The sequence below is a fragment of the Muntiacus reevesi genome, chromosome 1 (genome assembly GCF_963930625.1).
Source record: "Muntiacus reevesi chromosome 1, mMunRee1.1, whole genome shotgun sequence".
NCBI classification, from domain to species: Eukaryota; Metazoa; Chordata; class Mammalia; order Artiodactyla; family Cervidae; genus Muntiacus; species Muntiacus reevesi.
In genome coordinates, this window is record NC_089249.1 from 115,238,413 (window position 1) to 115,252,482 (window position 14,070).

A 14,070-nucleotide genomic window follows, 5' to 3' on the forward strand; every position below is an offset into this window, starting at 1 on the left:
TGGGGATAAACCTAGTACTTTGCTTTTATTTCTGCATTTACTCTTTCTAATACTAATACCAAATGCATGGAACAAAGGTTGGTGTATTACCAGGGTCCCGCCTCAGCAGGATCCAGGGGTACCCTCAGGATGAATGGTGTCGGCGAGAGAGAGAGAGAGAAAGAGAGAGAGAGACCAGACTGGGGTCTGCAGCAGGGTCTGGCCTTGCTTTATTTCTCACTGTAGCCTTTATACCCTAAGTTAGTACATTTTTTAAGGGGAGGTGAAAGATAAGCATATAGATTTAGTTTAACATTACGTCAGTTTGCCCTTTACGAGACCAGGATGATTTTTGCACATTTTTTTGTTTATGAGAGTCTTTGTCCATAGTAGATTTCAGTACATTATCTTCTGGCCTTGGGGCCCATTGGCATTTTATGACCTGCTAACTGCTACTGCTAAGTCACTTCAGTCCTGTCCGACTCTGTGTGACCCATCCCTGGGATTCTCCAGGCAAGAACACTGGAGTGGGTTGCCATTTCCTTCTCCAATGCGTAAAAGTGAAACGTGAAAGTGAAGTCGCTCAGCCATGTCCAATCTTCGCAATCCCATGGACTGCAGCCTACCAGGCTCCTCTGTCCATGGGATTTTCCAGGCACGAGTACTGGAGTGGGGTGCCATTGCATTCTCCTTTTTATGACCTAGGTGAATACAAAGCTGTTTTCCGTAGTCTATTTTTTTATTGTTCTCTTTTGCCTTGAGCTTAGCAGAAAACAGAAAAGTTGCAATCTCATGGTACAGCAGGTTGCAACATAGTAGAAATAAAATCCTGTTAACACAAAGGTCAGTCTTTTTGCAGAAGTTCTCAGCTAAATTTACCTAAAAAGTTTACCTCACACAAAGACTCTGTGGCCCTGGTGAGGCAGCCTCTGCTTAGCACTCTTGGTTAAAATTAGCAATTATCTTATTGTTTCCACACTAAGGCTAAACTCTTATTTTTCTATATCTTTAACTATATTAGCAATAGTTTCCACTGCACAACCTCAGCACATTAAGAGCAAAAACACAAGAAGCAAACGTTGATCCAATAACCTTGTTTAGAATAATATTTTTTGTGTTCTCTAATAGGGCTTCCTCATCCCCCAAAGGGCTCTGTGCCTATTAGGCCTTTTGTGTGATCAGGTTCTTTATGCTGTTCATGATTAAGGTGTTGTGAGCAGTCATGTGCATTAGTACGCATTTGCCAAGCAGGCTAGAATGCCAGTAAAGGAGTCTAGATCGAAACACTCCTTCCATCCTGGATAATCTTATAGGATACCACCGTCCAGGGGACATATTGATTAAAGTTCTAAGTTGATTCTGTTTGGAAAGAGATGGGGGAAGGCCTTCTACCCGTGTCACAGAAATCAGGAAGTAGTCTAATATAGCAAGCATCAGAAAGACAGAGATCATCTTTAAGGTGAGCGCCAGGGCAGTTTTTTGAAATCCCTGAAGTCCTGATCTGCCTTGCTTGTCAGGTCTTCTCCTCATGATCTTGTCATGGGTGGGATCTCTTGTGTTGGCTCCCGGCAGTTTATAGTATGGATTTGATTACATTTAGGTGCCAGTGTTTTTCAATCATCGGTTGTTATATCAAAAGTGTTTGTGCATCATCTGTGTGCTGAGAACTTTGCTAGGTACTTCCAAAGACAGAGAAGAGAAATTTCTCTTCCCAGGTGCCACAATCAGATTAATAAGTGGGACCTTGGTAGCATGAAAAGGGTAATGAAACCACTCAAAGAATTGAACTCAAACTCAGAAAATGGGTAGAACATTGAGAGAAGATTATGTGAATCAACACAGAGCAGTATACAGAAGCATCAGTTACTTGAAGGAGAAAAGGGATTATGTGAGAAGTAAGCTATAGAACCCTTCCTCCCTCCCTCCTTTCCTCCCTCTGCTCTTTTCTATTCCTGGTAAAGCTCTACCAGGGGAACAAGAGATTTCTCAAACTTACTTGGCCATGAAATATTTTTATCAAGGAGCATTCCAGAGGCTCACTCTTCAGTAGAATGACCTTTGGGGAATCCTGGCTTAGACGTCCTGATGTAGGGCACAGAGGCCTTGAAACAGCTGGAAGGCCACGAAAAGAATGTGAAAGTCCCAAGGAAGTCCTCAATCAAAAGGGCCCGAGGGAAAGAAAGTGAAAGTCACTCAGTTGTGTCTGACTCTTCATGACCCCATGGACTATACAGTCCACGGACTTCTCCAGGGCAGAATACTGGAGTGGGTAACTTTTTCTTTCTCCAGGGGATCTTCCTAACCCTGGGATCAAACCCAGGTCTCCTGCATTGTAGGCAGATTCTTTACCAGCTGAGCCACCAGGGAAGCCCCAAAGGGCCCAAGGACTACTGCAAACTCAAGCTGCCTAAATATTATATGCAGTAGGTAATAATATGTAAAGAGTTTGGCCTAGGAAGAAATTGATAAATAAGAAATATTATTATTGTTGTTGTTCACTTGGCAACAACAGAGGTATTAAGTGAGTTGGTTGATAGCATGGGTTCTGGAGAAAGACTTTTGGGGTTCAATCATACTTACTACCTTGTGATTTTAACACATTATAAATCTCTCTAATATTGTGGTAAAAGTAAATAATATTGTGGTAAAAATGTTGTGGTATAAAACTAAGAGGGGATAATATATGTAAAGAAGTTGTCACTGGGTAAGATTCAAGTGTGCAAAAAATGGAATCTAACCTCATTTTTTATTACTTATTAAGCACTCAGCACCAGTACTAGGGTTAGGTATGGATAATTAAAAATGTATGACACAGTCATTCCCCCCGGAGAACTTACAGTCCTCACTCATTAAACACGAGTAACCAGCTACAGTGTGACTGAATCTAATTGGCCCTAGAAAATTGTTATATTAGGTTTTTTCATCCTAATACTTTTCAAACTGTCTCCAAACAAGAAATAAACAGCATTATTTTAATTGGCCCAATGGATCTTTCTCTCATTTTTCTTTGCAGCATTCTCTAAGATGTTTTCTAATTATAAAATGTGAAGATTCCAGTTGAGAAATCGTGTCACGCTCTCTCACTAGCACAATTCTTGCAGTCCCTTTGTAGCCTTAGATTCTACTTTCAGTTTCAGGGCTGTCTATTTCTTTGCAGACGTTGCCCAACAGTTTTGCTTTCTTATCATCGGGTGTCTGAGGAAAATCTTGGAAGTGCCAGGAGATTGGAGGGATAAAAATAAAGCCCAAATTGCCAGTGAGAAAGAAAAGTGAAACCAGCACAGCTAAACTCAGAAGAAAAACAAAGAGAACAAGCTCTTCTAACCTTCCAGCTGAGGCAGCTTTCTGCTCACCTCTACAGAATCTCTCCACCAGGTAAGACTGAGGCTGGGTGGGAAGAGATTTACAGGAGCAGCACACTTTCTCTAAAGCAATCATACCAAGACAGGCTGGGCAGAGCCTGATCTGTCATGAGTTCAGATGAAAGTCTGATGTTGGGCGGCAGGGTGTCCTCTAAGTGCCCACTGCTGAGCTCTGTGGTGAATTAGGTTCCAGCAAAGGCAGAGTCTAAACTGAGAGCCGGGGATGCTTCAAGATTCTGTCTTGATACTTTATTAAAGTGTCTTCTCTTTGATAAAATCCACTAACTAAAGCTCAGAGTTCACTTCTGTCTTTATTGGAAACTTTCCATGTGCTAGAACTTGGGGTCTACAAAAAAAGGCTACAGGTTATTGCTATTTAGGAGCTTACAAAATCTTTGTGCAGCCGCTTTCTCTGGTCAGTAACTGATTGATTCTCATTTTATAAAAGTGCATGTCTTATGTTAAAAACCAGACAATCTTCTTGCCAGTGGTCCTGGTGGACCACTGTTGTAAGAGGAAATGAGTACAGTACTATCACAGGAAAAAAAAAAAAAGCTTTTGTTTTAGCCATCCCTAGAGAATTGGGAAGCCAGATAGGTGGCAAGACTGGCATCATATAAGATTCCAGCCTTCAGCCAGAAGTCAGAGGTAATCAACTATAATAGAAGCAATCATGCTTTCTTATAGGATAAAAATAAAAACCAGCATCCCTTTGTTTTTGTTGGTATCTCAAAAAGTTAATAAAATTTTATCATGATCACTTTCAGTTATAGGGATTGAGACATTGAAGTTCACAAGGTAAGTAGGCATTACTAAAAGAAAACTTCAACTTCTCTCAATGCTATAAAATTATCAAAGCATCAAGTCCTGGTTAAAGAGGTCATGACTAAAATCATGCAAATAAATACTTTATATAGAACAGAGTTCAGAGAAGAAACATGATCATTTATAAGATCATGTTTCATAAGAATAGTTTCATTACCTGAGGTAATCAAAAGCAATATGCCAGTTGATATGTGCGGAGATAATAAAGAATCAATCTTCAAACACAGGAGGTCAAAATCTGGTAACGTAATTGAGTGAAATGTAGAGTGTTAACAAAAATTTCAGAAACGATGACCTGATTAAAATGAAGAGGCGTTTTATTGAAGGTTTATTAGGATTGCAGCCTGGGAGACGAGTTCAAGAAGCACTTAAAAACTTGTGTTCCTCTTGACTACAAAATAGAAAAAGTTTATAAAGATCAAAACTAAGGTCAGTTATTTACAATTGTGCATTAAGGATTATAATTAAGGCAAAAAGTAAGAACATGAATTGGTTGCTGAATTGATTTTAAACTGGTTTAAATTCCTGAAATGATTTTAAAGTTCCACAGCGTGGGGGGAGGAGGGAACCCTGAACCATAAAGTTGCAGGTAGCAGATATTGTCCCAAATACAGCTGATGGTGTCCTTAGATGTGATACAGGTCAGAGAAAATTCAAGCTTTCCATGGTACTAAGACGTATCTTAGACTAAATTCTTAATGGCACTCAACTCGAATTTTGTATGTCTGAACTGTGATTTTACATTGTAATTTCAATTTGTCATAAAGAGTGAGATTCAGATTACAGGGATCAGTCTTGGGTGAAGACACATGAATTCAGATGCAGATCAACAGTTAAGAACCAGTGAGTCGCTAAACAGGGTGGGCTGTGGCAGCTCAGGAGTGCCTCTCCCTGAGAGGAGGAAGCCACTGGGGACCCTGAGTCTCAGTCTGATCCAGAGCTTGCCCAGGAATAGACTTGGGAGAAAACAGGTCCAAGACTGGGTTAGGATGGCATGTGTTTCACATTATATAAATGTTTGACATGATATTCCCCAGATGCAGGCTGCCTCTTATATATGCCTGAGGTGAGACAGCTCAGGGTGTCCTGTCCAAAGCTCAAAATTTGAAGGTTAAAAGCTTTGAAAGGAAATTTTGTAATGAAGTCAGAAGATGTGAGACACAAGGAAAAAAATCTCCATGTTATGGAAATCTGATACAAGCTGAGCCAGTGGAAATGCAGTCTGGTATACCCTTCTTCTGGAAAAGAATTTGGCAATAAGCAACAAAAGTATATACTCTTACCTTTTGACAGAGCAACCTCATTCCCAGAAATCTGTTCTGTAGAAACAGCTGCAACAAAATGAAAGCAGGGCAGTTCTATTTCCAGTTTTTTAAGAAATCTCCACACTGTTTTCCATAGTGGCTGTACTAGTTTGCATTCCCACCAACAGTGTAAGAGGGTTCCCTTTTCTCCACACCCTCTCCAGCATTTATTGCTTGTAGACTTTTGGATAGCAGCCATCCTGACTGGCGTGTAATGGTACCTCATTGTGGTTTTGATTTGCATTTCTCTGATGATGAGTGATGTTGAGCATCTTTTCATGTGTTTGTTAGCCATCTGTATGTCTTCTTTGGAGAAATGTCTGTTTAGTTCTTTGGCCCATTTTTTGATTGGGTCGTTTATTTTTCTGGAATTGAGCTTCAGGAGTTGCTTGTATATTTTTGTATGACCCAGCAATACCACTTCTGGGCATACACACTGAGGAATCCAGATCTGAAAGAGACACGTGCACCCCAATGTTCATCGCAGCACTGTTTATAATAGCCAGGACATGGAAGCAACCTAGATGCCCATCAGCAGATGAATGGATAAGGAAGCTGTGGTACATATACACCATGGAATATTACTCAGCCGTTAAAAAGAATTCATTTGAATCAGTTCTAATGAGATGGATGAAACTGGAGCCCATTATACAGAGTGAAGTAAGTCAGAAAGATAAAGAACATTACAGTATACTAACACATATATACGGAATTTAGATAGATGGTGGCGATAACCCTATATGCAAAACAGAAAAAGAGACACAGAAATACAGAACAGACTTTTGAACTCTGGGGGAGAACGTGAGGGTGGGATGTTTTGAAAGAACAGCATGTATATTATCTATGGTGAAACGGACCACCAGCCCAGGTGGGATACATGAGTCAGGTGCTCGGGCCTGGTGCACTGGGAGGACCCTGAGGAGTCGGGTGGGGAGGGAGGTGGGAGGGGGGATCGGGATGGGGAATACATGTAACTATATGGCTGATTCATGTCAATGTATGACAAAACCCACTGAAATGTTGTAAAGTGATTGGCCTCCAACTAATAAAATAATATTAAAAAAAAAAAAAAAAAAAAAAAAAAAAACCCAAAAAAAAAAAAAAAAAAAAAAAAAAAAAAAAAATGAAAGCAGGGTTATTCATTGCAGCACTATAATTGAAAAACACTAGAAGTATTCTAAGTGCTCACACATAGGAGTGGTTAAGTAAACTATGGTATATACATTTAATGGAGTAGGCTTCCCTAGTGGCGCAGAAGGTAAAGCATCTGCCGCAATGCGGGAGCCCTGCGTCCAGTTCCTGGGTCGGGAAGATCCCCTGGAGAAGGAAATGGGAACCCACTCCAGTACCCTTGCCTGGAAAATCCCATGGACGGAGAAGCTGGTAGGCTGCAGTCATGGGGTCGCAAAGAGTCAGACACGACTGAGAGACTTCACTTTCTTTCACTTTCACTTTTTCGGAAAGCTTTGACTCTTAGAACTACATAATATTTCACATACTCAAAAAATAATTACATACTAAAATAAACCAAGATGTGAAATAAGTGAAAACGTTAGTCACTCAGTCATGTCCGACTCTTTGCAACCTTATGAACTGTAGCTTGCCAGACTCCTCTGTCCATGGAATACTCCAAACAAGAATAGTGGAGTGGGTAACCATTTCTTTCTCTGGGCGATCTTCTCAACCCAGGGACTGACCCAGATCTCTCCCACCGCAGGAGGATTCTGAGCTACAACAGAAGCCCAACCAAGATGTGGGGGAGTCCTAAATGAAGCACAAATAGTAACAAATGAAACTGACTGTGTTACAAATGAATAAACTAACAGCTCAAGAGGATGAGGAAGGAAAGAACTAATCTAAGAATTTTAGAATACAGTATTTTAGCTATATATATTAGGCTAGAGACAAAAATAACTGTATCTTAATAATGCACTTTAATTAGTAAATCTATTTGTCACCGAGATATAGATTAGCAATTTTGAAATTATTTTATACATATACTAGGACTGAGCACATAAGCAAATTTATGATAATAATAGTTGTGGCTTTCATAGTCAGGGTATGGAGGTGAAAGGTAAAGCTTGAGTAATTCCTGTTGTGTTGAACTGCAATAAGAAGCATGAGCAGTATATAACACAGGGAGTCCAGCCTGGCACTCAGTGAGAACCTAGAGGGGTGGGATGGTGGGGTGAGAGAGAGGCTCAAGAGGAAGGGGAGATATATATATATACTTATGAATGATTCATGCTGTTATATGGCAGAAACCAACACAACATCTTAAAGCAATTATCCTCCAATTAAAAACATCAGCAGGAAATTAAGGTTGTATACAGAAAGAAGTAAATATAGATGTATCTACATGTGCTAGTATTCACATACGTATTTCTTTATTTGGCCCACTGAGGGGACCTGGAAGTAAGGTGCACACCTAGTGTTATATCCTGGCATCACAGTTCTGTTATCCAAAGAAAAGAATCAGGTTTCTGGGAGAAATGGTCAGATCTAGAGCTGACTCAGGCAAAGAACAAGATGGACCAGGAATACCTTGCGGTGCCACAAAGTAAAAAAGTGCTTAGAATATGACGGAAGCATGGCCAAATCACCCCGGGGCCAGGCTGAAGAAGCTCTCAAAGAACAAATCTGGGGCAAATTAAGCAATAAGTAAATAACAATTTTGTTGTTGTTGTTCAGTCACTAAGTTGTGTCTGACTTTTTGTGATCCCGTGGACTATAGCCCACCAGGTTCCTCTCTCCATGGAATTTTCCAGGCAAGAATATTGGAGGAGGTTACTCTTTCCTTCTCCCGGATCTTTCCAACCCAGGATTCGAAACTGATGTTCCTGCTTGGCAGGCGGATTCTTTACTGCTGAGACACAAGGGAATGGTAGTAAAGTACTAAACCTCACAGAGTAAAATAAAATAAATATCTATGAGTCTACACTGATACAAATAAATAATTAAATGAGGGTAAAAAATAGAGAAGAAGGGACAGCTCTTGTTTGAAGTAGAACCTCAGCTAATGTTGAAGGAATGGTGAAGTACAAAAGGCCTACAGTCAAGCAGCACAGTAATAACTGTTACAAGCAAGAATCATTATTAGTGAGTGTTAAAATCAGCACTGAAAAAAAGATATGAAACTTTGAGGAGAATATATCTGCAGTCTCAAAAATATATGCCCCAGTGTTAACCTTTTAACTTGCAAGGAAGTAATTGTGACTTTACAGTGCAGAAATCTGGCAGACAACACCTAAAGTAAGTGAGCAAAGTTAGCATCACAGCCCCAGAGTATCTTCTATAGACATCACACAACCTTTGATATGATACACTGAGACTGGCAGAACATCACAACCACGGCATACTTGCCAAAAAAAGAAAAAATATAACCTCAATCTAATTACGAGGAACCATAAGAAAAACCCAGAGGGATATTTTGCAAAATGACAGGCCAATACACTTCTAAAACGACAATGCCATGAAAGACAAAATAAAGATGAAGAACGGCCAATGATGAGAGAAGCCTAAGCAAAGGTAATGGGTGAATGCGACAAAGGATCCTGAATCGCATCCTGGGTCAGAAAAGGACACTAGGAACAAAGGGAAAGCTAGGAGGAAAACAACTGGGCAAAAGGAAAACTGATGACGTGGGGGAAAGTGTGTAGCTTAGTTAATAGTGTTGTTTCAATATGAAAGTCCTGTTTCAATCATTGTCTGTGGTTACATAAGATATTAATAATAGGGTAGCTGGGGAAATGGCATATGGAAGTTCTCTGTACCCAATGTATGATTTTGTGTAAGGGTAAGCTCCTTCAAAATAAAGTTATTTTTAAAGAGAACTAGTGGGCTAGTCTACAGGACAAGCTTAAAGAGGCCATGGGGCTTTTTATAGCACGCAAGGAACAAAGTTCAAAAAGAAAATCAAATTTTGGTACTAACTGAGTTCTCACTCAGCTCACTGACTAAATGTTGGTTTCCATGCCGTCTCTTCCCTTGAAGATCAGGAGACACCCTGGACATGGCCTCAGAGATCCACATGCCAGCCCCAGAGTGCCTCATTGAGAACATCAATGGGCGACTGGTGGTTAATCCAGTAACTGCGAAGATCCTGTCTGCCATCAGGCAGCCCGTTGTGGTGGTGGCTATCGTGGGCCTCTACCGCACGGGCAAGTCCTACCTGATGAACAAGCTGGCTGGGAAGAACAAGGGTGAGTGACATGGGCAGAGCCCAGGAAAGTCCCTTCTGTCCAACCACCCTCCCAGCACGCAGCACAGTGATGTGAGGAGAGAAAGTGAGAGGCCTGGGAGGAATGGGTTTCTAACATTCATCCTGTGCTGGAGGACAAGAGTCGACTCTTTCTTCCCACTTTGCCTTAACTTCCTCTTTAGAGAATAAACATGCCTTTCTGAAAGGAGTACGGTAGTTACAGATGAAATTAGCATAGTTAATAATAAGAAATTTACTAAAATGTATGTGGATTAACATCAAGCTTATAATGATCTCTAAGGTAATAGAAATATTTCAGTTTGTACTGAATGTTCTAAATTCTTTTTCTCATAATTAAGATCAATATTGATTATGCTTTCATTTATTTTTTTAAACCTTGATTTTATTAACTAAACTCTCAATTTCCAGATCCAACCCACCTGCTATTAAAAATCCATCCTCTCTTTTCCCCACACCCTCTTGCAGGTTTCTCTCTGGGCTCCACGGTGCAGTCACATACAAAGGGCATCTGGATGTGGTGTATGCCTCATCCCGAGAAGCCAGACCACGCTCTGGTTCTGCTTGATACCGAGGGCCTGGGGGATGTGGAGAAGGTAAAGAAACAAATCTTCTAATCCTGTTTACGTCAAATCAGTAGCCCTTCTTGCACTGTCACTTCCCACCCTTTGAATTGTACTTCACATATATATATACTATTAATGTATTATATTTTTATTTTATTTTATTTACTGGTTTGTGCTCAAGATTTGACCTCAAATACAATTTGAAGCAATCCAAAGTGAGATTTATGTGAGAGCACTAAACGCTAAGTATAAGAATAATGGGCTAATTTAAGAATTGTTGCATATCTTAGCCACACATATAAGCATTGAGAGTGGTCAGTAAGACCCACTGATATTTTTTTGTAACTCATAAAATAATGACTAATGACTTTTAAAGTCATTTTCCTTTCATATTGTAGGAAAACATTCTGATAAAGCTACTGAAGGTGTGTCTAAACCTAACTGGAAAATTTATAAATATGTCTCACTTGTCAGAGTGAGAATCCAGAAAGATGGTGGAAATAGTGTTATCCACAGCTGTACAATTAGTGAGAGAAGCAGAGTATAAGACCTGATAACAACAGCTTTGTTCATAAAGGATCATACATCACTACTCTTAGAAGTCTTAGAAAACTCTTGTTAAAGGGGTACATTTTAACTACTGTCTAAAAAGTGCTTCATCATGACATATCATGGGAACAGAAAATCATAATCACAGTTCAGGAGATAGGTTTGAATTCTATTACCTGATCAAGTGCTTATTTGATTTACACGTTCATATGCAGTTATATAAAGTCTTATTTAAATTTCACTACACCATTGATTTTATGTTTTTAAAATCATGTACATATGGATAAAACTTTGCATAGGGAAATGATTAATGTGTCTCCAAATAGAGACAGCTGGGTTCAGAGTCTGTCCATCTGAACTGGAATCATGTGCTCTTAGTAACTTGGTGTGGCTTCTCCAATGACTTCTAGGGAGACAACCAGAATGACTCCTGGATCTTTGCCCTGGCGGTTCTCCTGAGCAGCACCTTTGTATACAACAGCATAGGAACCATCAATCAGCAGGCCATGGACCAACTACAGTATCCTTTTTGTGAATAGACAACATGAAATCAGGAAAAGAACAGCTTCACTTTGTCACCAGTTACAGTGGTGGTCCACTGCAGAAGAATTCAGGAGTCCCCTTCTTAATGAACCCCATTATGTTTATGCTCACCATCCCTGTTTACCTCAGTCACCACCAGAAGCCCACGCCTTTCTGATCACACATCATCCTCAGACACTTAGCTGCACAAGGTTCTGTATGCCTCCTATCTGAGTTCATATTTTGGGGTCACAATCTCCTCAGGGTCTTCCTGTGTGTAATCTTAAGCTGACCCCAGTCCCTAGACAGCATGTGTGTGTGTGTGTGTGTGTGTGTGTGTGTGTGTGTGTGTGCGCTAAGTCGATTCAGTCACGTCTGATTGTTTGTGACCCTAAGGACTGTAAGCCCACGAGGTTCGTCTGTCGAAGGAATTCTCCAGGCCATAATTCTGCAGTGGATTGCCATGCCGTCCTCCAGAGGATCTTACTAACCCAGGGATTAAACCTATGTCTCTTAAGTCTTCTGCATTGGCAGGAGGGTTCTTTACCACTGGTACCACCTGGGAAGCTCACCCAGACAGTAAGGAGAGACAAAAGAGAATGGCAGATCACTTGAGACTGGCAGCTGGTAAGTTTAATAAGCAAGGGAATTTACTTAGGTATCCTTTCTTACGTGACCGGAAGACTAACATGTTCCCACATCCACCGGTCAAATTTTAAAAGTCTTTTTAGATGCCTAAGCTGGACCCGGTGAGTACACAGTCCAGATGGTCTTAGTACCACATTACTATCTCAAGGAGGCTCTGTCCTTGTGCAGCTTCCAGCATGGGGAAGGCAAGTGCAGTGCACATTCCAAAGATGGAGAAGAGGGTGAGCGTACTTCATTTGTCTGGGTCCATCTCAATGGACAAAACTTCAGTCATATTTGATGACTTTCCCCTACAATATCCATTGCCAAACCCTTGGTATCCTCTAAAACTCATGTTCTCTTTCAGCTTCTTCTTGGCCTTTAAGTATGGTAGTTCTTTGATTCTTGGGCTTCTGTTCTTCTTTTCTTAGTTGCTAGTCCATCTCATCCAGCCTCGGACTTTTACTAGCACCATGTCAGTTACCATAATATTTGTATGAGCAATCATGACCACACTCTCAGGTACAAAATTGTGTATCTAGTTGATTACAAGTCTCCATTTAGATGTGTAAGAAACATCTCAAACTTAACATGCAAAAACATCACAAAAGTCTTAAATATTTAAGTGACTATAATGAATTGAATAATATCATGCTTCTGACACTATTGAAGTAGAAATATATGGGGGATTCTTTTTTAAAAAAATTAATATATTTTAATTGGAGGATAATTACTTTACAATGTTGTGACGGTTTTTGCCATACATTGACATTAATCAGCCACAGTTACACACGTGTCCCTCTATTCTGAACCTCCCCTCCCTCCTCTCACCCCACCCCACCCCACCCCACTGGGTTATCCCAGAGCACCGGCTTTGGTTGTCCTGTCTCATGCATTGAATTGCACTGGCCATCTATTTTACCTATGGTAATATACATGTTTCAATGCTATTCTCTCAAATCATCCCACCCTGGCCTTCTCCCATAGACTCCAAAAGTCGGTTCTTTACATCTGTTTCTATTTTGCTGCCCTCCATATAGGATCATCATTACTGGTTTTCTAAATTCCATACATATGCATTAATATACAGTATTTGTGTTTCTCTTTCTGACTACTTCATTCTGTATAATAGGCTCCAGTTTTATTCACCTCATTAGAACTGACTTGAATATGTTCCTTTTTATAGCTGAGTAATATTCCATTGAGTATATGTACCACAACTTCCTTATCCATTCGTCTGCCAAGAACATCTAGGTTGCTTCCATGTCCTAGTTATTGTAAATAGTGCTATAATGAACATTGGAGTACATGTGTCTCTTTCAATTTGGCTTTCTTTGGGGTGTATGCCCAGCAGTGAGATTACTGGGTCATATTGCACTTCTGCTCCCAGTTTTTTAAGGAAACTCCATACTGTTCTCCATAGTGGCTGTACCAGCTTGCATTCCCACCAACAGTCTAAAAGGGTTCCCTTTTCTCCACACCCTCTCTAGCATTTGTTGTTTGTAGACATTTTGATGACGGCCATTCTGACTGGCATGAGATGATACGTCATTGTGGTTTTGATTTGCATTTGTCTAATAATGAGTGATGTAGAACATCTTTTCATGTGTTTATTAACCATCTGTATCTCTTCTTTGGATAAATCTCTGCTTAATTCTTTTGCCCACTTTTTGATTGGATTGTTTGCTTTTTTGGTATTGAGCTGCATGAGCTTCTTGAATATTTTGGAGATTAATTTTTTGTCAGTTGTTTCATTTGCTGTTATTTTATCCCATTCTGAAGGATGTCTTTTCAGCTTGCCTATAGTTTCCTTCATTGTACAAAAGCTTTTAAGTTTAATGAAATCCCATTTGTTTATTTTTGGTTTTATTTCCATTACTCTGGGAGGTGGGTCATAGAGGATCTTGCTGTGATTTATGTCATCGAGTGTTCTGCCTATGTTTTCCTCTAGAGTTTTATAGTTTCTGGTCTTACAGTTATATCTTTAATCCATTTCAAGTTTATTTTTGTGTATGGTGTTAGAAAGTGTTCTAGTTTCAGTCTTTTACATGTGGTTGACCAGTTTTCCCAGCACTTAAAGAGACTGTCTTTTCTCCATTGAATATTTTCGCCTCCTT

At 40.0% G+C, this 14,070-nt stretch overlaps 1 protein-coding gene across 2 annotated transcripts in view; it reads left to right on the plus strand.

The window, feature by feature from the left end:
- Positions 1–3,184: 3,184 nt before the first annotated feature.
- Positions 3,185–14,070, plus strand: part of LOC136149253 (guanylate-binding protein 2-like) — a 33,842-nt gene continuing 22,956 nt past the window's right edge. Inside the window, exons 1-4 of one of the 2 annotated variants that reach the window (XM_065909390.1) lie at positions 3,185–3,354; positions 9,464–9,672; positions 10,158–10,285; positions 11,215–11,324. In XM_065909390.1, the coding sequence (XP_065765462.1) occupies positions 9,483–9,672; positions 10,158–10,285; positions 11,215–11,324 (428 nt within the window). In that variant the 5' untranslated portion in view covers positions 3,185–3,354; positions 9,464–9,482. The remainder of the gene's footprint in view (positions 3,355–9,463; positions 9,673–10,157; positions 10,286–11,214; positions 11,325–14,070) is intronic. The other variant, XM_065909381.1, reaches the window with a different exon arrangement.